General features: G+C 34.1%; 1 protein-coding gene across 1 annotated transcript; it reads left to right on the top strand.

Moving 5' to 3' along the window:
• The first annotated feature begins 1,729 nt into the window (after positions 1-1,729).
• LOC139902237 (uncharacterized) lies at positions 1,730-2,284 on the top strand. The gene has a single exon (XM_071884882.1). It carries the CDS (start codon positions 1,730-1,732, stop codon positions 2,282-2,284), a length of 555 nt encoding a protein of 184 aa, XP_071740983.1.
• Positions 2,285-10,310: the final 8,026 nt, after the last annotated feature.

Here is a 10,310-nt window from a genome sequence, read left to right as displayed (position 1 = left end):
TCAACAAGAGTAGGTCTAGCAGTATCATTACTATAGCTTGTCTGTCTTTTCAACGATTAGAAACAGGAAACAAGACGCTAGTGGTTTTGATGGTGTTTTAAAGGTGATGGTTTAGGATGGTTGTAGAAGGATCATGGGTGGAGAATGGTGTTCGATATAGATAGTGAAGATAGGGGTAGGAAGTGTTTGTGTTACGTTGAAAGTAAAGACAAGTGTGATCGATGGTGATTGGTTTCGGGTTGGGTTTGAAAGCTAGTTAGAATAAGTGGGTTCCTGGTTCAAGTAACCCAATTGAAGGTGGGGGTAGATGATGGTTATCGGTTTGGTCTTGCAAACTGAAGAGAAACATAAAAACAAAAAGATGGTGGTTCGATGGTGATATGGGTGGATTTTGGTTTCTTGTTTGACTGTCGAGTACATAGAAGATGAAACAAGTAATAGGATATATGTGTGTGTAATGGCAGTAGTGTTTTTTTTTTAAAAAAAATAACAAGTTGTATATCTATATATCGATGTATGATGTATGTAAATATCATGAGAGTGATGGTGTTTGGTTAGAAACAAAAATCAAAAGTGGTTTTATCTTATAAGTCAATAAGAGGGAATAATATATATAGATTAATTGTATGTAGGCATATGACTGTATGTTAGAAAGTTAAAGAACAAAAATAGTAATTATATGATATGCAATCAATTTATATCGTGCATGTATCTAATATTATATTTATATTATATATATATATATATATATATATAATAATATAATATATCAAATGGACATAAACGTGTAAAGAAAATCAATTCGGCATCCATCTTTGTCTATTATGCCGACAGTTTAAATTGCGTAGTACGTCGTGTTCATTGCTAAACAGTTACGGAATAAAAAGTGTTCCTAAAAATCCCAAATTTTTAGATTAAATATATTTAATTATTCCATTCATTAACTGTTTGAAACCTGATCAAAAATGTTCGATAAATATTTATTTTCTATTCCAATTAATATATACGGAGTACAAATATTTAAACTTAAAAGGGTAAAAATATTTTTATCAAACCTAAAATCTTCGTAATCAATTTACAGTTCAATTTTTATTTTTAATCTTTTTAAACACGTATTAGAACTATATGAACGCTGGCGAAATGCCAACCGAGTTTTACTGACGTTTACTATTTAAGCTCGAAATCGCATTTTCAATATACTATATGTATATGTATATATAAACACATTTTAATAACATGTTTTATTACATAAATAAATATATTGAATATATATATATATATATATATATATATATATATATATATATATATATATATATATATATACATATAATAATATTTCTCATTACATCTTATATTATTTTTACATATTTAGTTCTAATAATTAAATCGTATATTATTTCAATTTAAAGTAAATATATATATATATATATATATATATATATATATATATATATATATATATATATATATATATATATATATATATATATATATATATATTTATATATATATATATATATATATATATATATATATATATACTTATTTAGTTACAATAACTGTTCGTGAATCGTCGGGAATAGTCAAAGGGTAATTTGATTATATGAATATAGATTTCAAAACTTTCGAGACTCAACATTATAGATTTTGCTTATCGTGTCAGAAACATATAAAGATTAAAGTTTAAATTTGGTCGGAAATTCTCGGGTCATCACACGTGAGACCCATGCAACCTAGGATCCTATGGAAGAATCTGAATGAAGTGAAATCCGAAACTTTTAAAGCTTCGGTATTAGAAAGAGTTGAGGCAGGAGTGGATACTGTTACTCATGATGATGCTGACCAGATGTGGAATAGTCCGGCATCTACTATTAGAGATGTAGCCAAGGTAGCCTTAGGTGTGGCAGTAGGGCCATCGAGAGGACATAAGTCTAGTAGAGAATCTTGGTGGATTAATGACGAGGTTCAAACCAAAGTCGCGCTTAAGCAACTGAGGTTTAGGGAGCTCATTACTTTCCGGGAGGGGACACGTGATGATAGAACTAAGGCAGAAGAGAGATATAGAGAAGCCAAAAGGGAAGCTAAGAAGGTTGTTTCACGTGTAAAAGATAAGGCGTACGAAGATTTATATAAGAAACTAGACTCTAAAGAAGGAGCAAATGATATCTACATGATTGCAAAAGCTAGGGAGCGCAAGAGGAGGGATATAGATAACATCAAGTATATCAAAGATGAAGTCGGTCTTACCATAGTGAAGGAAGACAAAATTAGGAAAATATAGGAAGGGTATTTCTCATCTCTTTTCGTTGGTGGAGGACCTGGGCGCCAAGAGGATTCGCGAGATTTAGATATAGGGCAATTCCAGAACAAAAATTTCTGTAGGAGGATCAGTCAGGATGAAGTAAGATCGGCACTATGAAAGATGGGCGGTAACAAAGCTGTTGGACCAGACCAGATTCCAATAGAGGCGTGGCGGTGCCTTGGCGAGGATGGTGTTAGGTGGTTGACGTGTCTTTTCAATAAGAAGCTTAGAAGTTATTAAATGCCTACGGAATGGAGACTCAGCGAGATTATCCCTATCTACAAAAATAAAGAGTTTGCCCAAATATGCGGTAATTATAGAGGCATAAAATTACTTAGCCATACTATGAAGCTTTGGGAGAGAGTGATTGAGACTAGATTTCGACGTGAAACTAGAGTTTTGGAAAACAAATTTGGTTTTATGCCGGGGCGCTCTTCGATGGAGGCAATTCATATTATAAGAAGCGTGATGGAGAAGTATAGAGAAATGCAAAAGAGCCTAGAGATGGTCTTCTTGGACTTAGAAAATGCCTATGATTGTGTACTGCGTAAGTTGATATGGAAGACCCTTAATGTTAGAGGTATCCCAAGTAGATATATTAGAGCTATTATGGATATGTACGAAGGGGCAAAGTCCTGCGTTCGGATGCCGGTAGGAAACAAAGAGTATTTCCCAATAACACGGTGAACATTTGAGAAAGGTGTTAGAAGTATTGAGGAAGGAAGAATTGTACGCTAAGTTTTCAAAGTGTTCATTTTGGTTGGAAGAAGTTCAATTCCTCGGTCACATAGTGAACAAAGAAGGTATTAAGGTGGATCCGGCAAAGATAGAAACTGTTGAAAAGTGGGAAACCCCGAAAACTCCGAAACACATACGCCAGTTTTTAGGACTAGCTGGTTACTACAGAAGGTTCATCCAAGACTTTTCCAGAATAGCAAAACCCTTGACTGCATTAACGCATAAAGGGAAGAAATTTGAATGGAAGGATGAACAAGAGAAAGCGTTTCAGTTATTGAAGAAAAAGCTAACTACGGCACCTATATTGTCATTGCCTGAAGGGAATGATGATTTTGTGATTTATTGTGACGCATCAAAGCAAGGTCTCAGTTGTGTATTAATGCAACGAACGAAGGTGATTGCTTATGCCTCTAGACAATTGAAGATTCACGAGCAAAATTATACGACGCATGATTTGGAATTAGGCGCGGTTGTTTTTGCATTAAAGACTTGGAGGCACTACTTATATGGGGTCAAAAGTATTATATATACCGACCACAAAAGTCTTCAACACATATTTAATCAGAAACAACTGAATATGAGGCAGCGTAGGTGGATTGAATTGTTGAATGATTACGACTTTGAGATTCGTTACCACCCGGGGAAGGCAAATGTGGTAGCCGATGCCTTGAGCAGGAAGGACAGAGAACCCATTCGAGTAAAATCTATGAATATAATGATTCATAATAACCTTACTACTCAAATAAAGGCGGCGCAACAAGGAGTTTTAAAAGAGGGAAATTTAAAGGATGAAATACCCAAAGGATCGGAGAAGCATCTTAATATTCGGGAAGACGGAACCCGGTATAGGGCTGAAAGGGTTTGGGTACCAAAATTTGGAGATATGAGAGAAATGGTACTTAGAGAAGCTCATAAAACCAGATACTCAATACATCCTGGAACGGGGAAGATGTACAAGGATCTCAAGAAACATTTTTGGTGACCGGGTATGAAAGCCGATGTTGCTAAATACGTAAGAGAATGTTTGACTTGTTCTAAGGTCAAAGCTGAGCATCAGAAACCATCAGGTCTACTTCAACAACCCGAAATCCCAGAATGGAAATGGGAAAACATTACCATGGATTTCATCACTAAATTGCCAAGGACTGCAAGTGGTTTTGATACTATTTGGGTAATAGTTGATCGTCTCACCAAATCAGCACACTTACTGCCAATAAGAGAAGATGACAAGATGGAGAAGTTAGCACGACTGTATTTGAAGGAAGTCGTCTCCAGACATGGAATACCAATCTCTATTATCTCTGATAGGGATGGCAGATTTATTTCAAGATTCTGGCAGACATTACAGCAAGCATTAGGAACTCGTCTAGACATGAGTACTGCCTATCATCCACAAACTGATGGGCAGAGCGAAAGGACGATACAAATGCTTGAAGACATGCTACGAGCATGTGTTATTGATTTCGGAAACAGTTGGGATCGACATCTACCGTTAGCAGAATTTTCCTACAACAACAGCTACCATTCAAGCATTGAGATGGCGCCGTTTGAAGCACTTTATGGTAGAAAGTGCAGGTCTCCGATTTGTTGGAGTGAAGTGGGGGATAGACAGATTACGGGTCCGGAGATTATACAAGAAACTACCGAGAAGATCATCCAAATTCAACAACGGTTGAAAACCGCCCAAAGTCGACAAAAGAGCTACGCTGACATTAAAAGAAAAGATATAGAATTTGAAATTGGAGAGATGGTCATGCTTAGAGTTGCACCTTGGAAAGGCGTTGTTCGATTTGGTAAACGAGGGAAATTAAATCCAAGGTATATTGGACCATTCAAGATTATTGATCGTGTCGGACCAGTAGCTTACCGACTTGAGTTACCTCAACAACTCGCGGCTGTACATAACACTTTCCACGTCTCGAATTTGAAGAAATGTTTTGCTAAAGAAGATCTCACTATTCCGTTAGATGAAATCCAAATCAACGAAAAACTTCAATTCATCGAAGAACCCGTCGAAATAATGGATCGTGAGGTTAAAAGACTTAAGCAAAACAAGATACCAATTGTTAAGGTTCGATGGAATGCTCGTAGAGGACCTGAGTTCACCTGGGAGCGTGAAGATCAGATGAAGAAGAAATACCCGCATCTATTTCCAGAAGATTCGTCAACACCTTCAACAGCTTAAAATTTCGGGACGAAATTTATTTAACGGGTAGGTACTGTAGTGACCCGAACTTTTCCATGTTTATATATATTAATTGAGATTGATATTTACATGATTAAATGTTTTTAACATGTTAAGCAATCAAACTTGTTAAGACTTGATTAATTGAAATATGTTTCATATAGACAATTGACCACCCAAGTTGACCGGTGATTCACGAACGTTAAAACTTGTAAAAACTATATGATGACATATATATGGATATATATATATATAGTTAACATGATACTATGATAAGTAAACATATCATTAAGTATATTAACAATGAACTACATATGTAAAAACAAGACTACTAACTTAATGATTTTTAAACGAGACATATATGTAACGATTATCGTTGTAAAGACATTTAATGTATATATATCATATTAAGAGATATTCATACATGATAATATCATGATAATATAATAATTTAAAATCTTATTTGATATTATAAACATTGGGTTAACAACATTTAACAAGATCGTTAACCTAAAGGTTTCAAAACAACACTTACATGTAACGACTAACGATGACTTAACGACTCAGTTAAAATGTATATACATGTAGTGTTTTAATATGTATTTATACACTTTTGAAAGAATTCAATACACTTATCAAAATACTTCTACTTAACAAAAATGCTTACAATTACATCCTCGTTCAGTTTCATCAACAATTCTACTCGTATGCACCCGTATTCGTACTCGTACAATACACAGCTTTTAGATGTATGTACTATTGGTATATACACTCCAATGATCAGCTCTTAGCAGCCCATGTGAGTCACCTAACACATGTGGGAACCATCATTTGGCAACTAGCATGAAATATCTCATAAAATTACAAAAATATGAGTAATCATTCATGACTTATTTACATGAAAACAAAATAACATATCCTTTATATCTAATCCATACACCAACGACCAAAAACACCTACAAACACTTTCATTCTTCAATTTTCTTCATATAATTGATCTCTCTCAAGTTCTATCTTCAAGTTCTAAGTGTTCTTCATAAATTCCAAAAGTTCTAGTTTCATAAAATCAAGAATACTTTCAAGTTTGCTAGCTCACTTCCAATCTTGTAAGGTGATCATCCAACCTCAAGAAATCTTTGTTTCTTACAGTAGGTTATCATTCTAATACAAGGTAATAATCATATTCAAACTTTGGTTCAATTTCTATAACTATAACAATCTTATTTCAAGTGATGATCTTACTTGAACTTGTTTTCGTGTCATGATTCTGCTTCAAGAACTTCGAGCCATCCAAGGATCCATTGAAGCTAGATCCATTTTTCTCTTTTCCAGTAGGTTTATCCAAGGAACTTAAGGTAGTAATTATGTTCATAACATCATTCGATTCATACATATAAAGCTATCTTATTCGAAAGTTTAAACTTGTAATCACTAGAACATAGTTTAGTTAATTCTAAACTTGTTCGCAAACAAAAGTTAATCCTTCTAACTTGACTTTTAAAATCAACTAAACACATGTTCTATATCTATATGATATGCTAACTTAATGATTTAAAACCTGGAAACACGAAAAACACCGTAAAACCGGATTTACGCCGTCGTAGTAACACCGCGGGCTGTTTTGGGTTAGTTAATTAAAAACTATGATAAACTTTGATTTAAAAGTTGTTATTCTGAGAAAATGATTTTTATTATGAACATGAAACTATATCCAAAAATTATGGTTAAACTCAAAGTGGAAGTATGTTTTCTAAAATGGTCATCTAGACGTCGTTCTTTCGACTGAAATGACTACCTTTACAAAAACGAATTGTAACTTATTTTTCTGACTATAAACCTATACTTTTTCTGTTTAGATTCATAAAATAGAGTTCAATATGAAACCATAGCAATTTGATTCACTCAAAACGGATTTAAAATGAAGAAGTTATGGGTAAAACAAGATTGGATAATTTTTCTCATTTTAGCTACGTGAAAATTGGTAACAAATCTATTCCAACCATAACTTAATCAACTTGTATTGTATATTATGTAATCTTGAGATACCATAGACACGTATACAATGTTTCGACCTATCATGTCGACACATCTATATATATTTCGGAACAACCATAGACACTCTATATGTGAATGTTGGAGTTAACTATACAGGGTTGAGGTTGATTCCAAAATATATATAGTTTGAGTTGTGATCAATACTGAGATACGTATACACTGGATCGTGGATTGATTCAAGATAATATTTATCGATTTATTTCTGTACATCTAACTGTGGACAACTAGTTGTAGGTTACTAACGAGGACAGCTGACTTAATAAACTTAAAACATCAAAATATATTAAAAGTGTTGTAAATATATTTTGAACATACTTTGATATATATGTATATATTGTTATAGGTTCGTGAATCAACCAGTGGCCAAGTCTTACTTCCCGACGAAGTAAAAATCTGTGAAAGTGAGTTATAGTCCCACTTTTAAAATCTAATATTTTTGGGATGAAAATACATGCAGGTTTTATAAATGATTTACAAAATAGACACAAGTACGTGAAACTACATTCTATGGTTGAATTATCGAAATCGAATATGCCCCTTTTTTATTAAGTCTGGTAATCTAAGAATTAGGGAACAGACACCCTAATTGACGCGAATCCTAAAGATAGATCTATTAGGCCTAACAAACCCCATCCAAAGTACCGGATGCTTTAGTACTTCGAAATTTATATCATATCCGAAGGGTGTCCCGGAATGATGGGGATATTCTTATATATGCATCTTGTTAATGTCGGTTACCAGGTGTTCACTATATGAATGATTTTTATCTCTATGTATGGGATGTGTATTGAAATATGAAATCTTGTGGTCTATTATTATGATTTGATATATATAGGTTAAACCTATAACTCACCAACATTTTTGTTGACGTTTTAAGCATGTTTATTCTCAGGTGATTATTAAGAGCTTCCGCTGTCACATACTTAAATAAGGACGAGATTTGGAGTCCATGCTTGTATGATATTGTGTAAAAACTGCATTCAAGAAACTTATTTTGTTGTAACATATTTGTATTGTAAACCATTATGTAATGGTCGTGTGTAAACAGGATATTTTAGATTATCATTATTTGATAATCTACGTAAAGCTTTTTAAACCTTTATTGATGAAATAAAGGTTATGGTTTGTTTTAAAATGAATGCAGTCTTTGAAAAACGTCTCATATAGAGGTCAAAACCTCGCAACAAAATCAATTAATATGGAACGTTTTTAATCAATAAGAACGGGACATTTCAGTTGGTATCCGAGCGTTGGTCTTAGAGAACTAGAATTTTGTATTAGTGTGTCTTATCGAGTTTGTTAGGATGCAATAGTGAGTCTGGAATTCGACCGTGTTTACTTGAAAAATGATTGCTTAACAAATTTTGTTGGAAACTATATATTTTTAACATGTGAATATTAAGTGATATATTAATCTCTTAACGCGTTTGATATTATGTGATAGATGTCTACCTCTAGAACAAGTCCCATTGACTCACCTAATAATAATGAAGAGTCAAATGTAAATTGGAATGATTCGTGGACTGATTCACAAATTCCCGAAGAGGAACCGGAAGAAGAGTCGGAACCGGAAGAAGAATCGGAACCGGAAGAAGAATCGGAACCGGATGAAGAAGTAGAACCGGTGGGGGAAATAATAAAACGGTTAAGTAAAAGAAAATCCTCAACCAACCGACCAAGGTTAATTATGGTTAATGGTGTTTCCGCCAAGGAAGCAAAATATTGGGAGGATTACCAATTCTTCGATGAATCGGATTCCGACGAGAATTCCGATGATGTTATAGAAATTACCCCAACTGAATTTAAAAAGGCAAAAGAAAATAATAAGGGAAAGGGCATAAAAATAGAGAAATCTAATTCCAACCCCGATGAACTTTATATGTATCGTCAACCCCCGAAGTCCTTAAGTTGTAACAATGACCCGGGAACCTCTAAACCACCAGGTTTTTCTAAACCGTTGTGGAAAACGACAGTTAGTATTAGGGGAACATCATATATCCCTAGAAACTTGGCAAAACGAACCAAAACCGAAGAAGAAGAAACGAGCGAGTCGGAATAAGATAGTTGTATTCGTGTGGTGTAATATATGTAATATAGTGTGCTTATGCTTTATGATATATGTAAAAATTGCTTGTATTAATAAGTATTTTTTTTATGAATCTAACTCTTGTCTATTTTACAGTTTAAAAACACAAAATGGATAGACAACCCAATATTTTAAGAGACCTACCCGGAGACATGATTGATGAAATCTTATCTAGAGTCGGCCAGAATTCCTCGGCACAACTATTTAAGGCGAGATCAGTTTGTAAGACATTCGAAGAACGTTCCAAGAATGTCTTGGTTTATAAGAGACTTTCGTTTGAAAGATGGGGGATATCACATTGGGAAACCCATAAGTTACGATGTGTTTACTTTGACGCATATATTGCGGGGAACCCAAATGCTATTACACGCAACGGGTTAAGAAATTATTTTGACTCAATATATCCGAATATTGGACTTCGTGATTTAGAAAAAGCGGCTAACATGCAACATAAAGAAGCATGTTATGCTTACGGATTAGTAATGTTCGCTTCTCACCAAAGTGAGAACAAGAACATCGGGCTACAACTATTAAACAAAACGTTTCCACAAGTGACGGAGTCGGTAATTGGGGTAAGAAATGAGATTTTTAGATTGTTACGGGACTGTTGGACATTACGTAACCCTCGTCCCTTTGACGACGTTACAACACGCTGTCTTATCAACGGCCATAACGGTTATGTTCCACAAGACCAAGGATGGGAAGTAGTCCTAGTAAAACCAGAATGCATGACTTGTTTCTGGACGTATGAATTACGTGTCTTTATTGCCTTTGTTGAACGACTTGTGTACTAGCTAGAATTATCTTCACAACTATCTTGTATCAAAGTTATTGTGTGCTATATTTCATGCTTTATGTAAAATAAGCGGTATTGTAAGTTTGTAAAATATTGTATAAAAGTTTGAACACGAAATATTATTATAATCAGTTTTTCATATAGA

Source organism: Rutidosis leptorrhynchoides, chromosome 3 (genome assembly GCF_046630445.1).
Source record: "Rutidosis leptorrhynchoides isolate AG116_Rl617_1_P2 chromosome 3, CSIRO_AGI_Rlap_v1, whole genome shotgun sequence".
Classification (NCBI taxonomy): domain Eukaryota; kingdom Viridiplantae; phylum Streptophyta; class Magnoliopsida; order Asterales; family Asteraceae; genus Rutidosis; species Rutidosis leptorrhynchoides.
The sequence above is the reverse complement of the archived record's forward strand: the minus strand, read 5'-3'. Positions and strand labels throughout refer to the sequence as shown.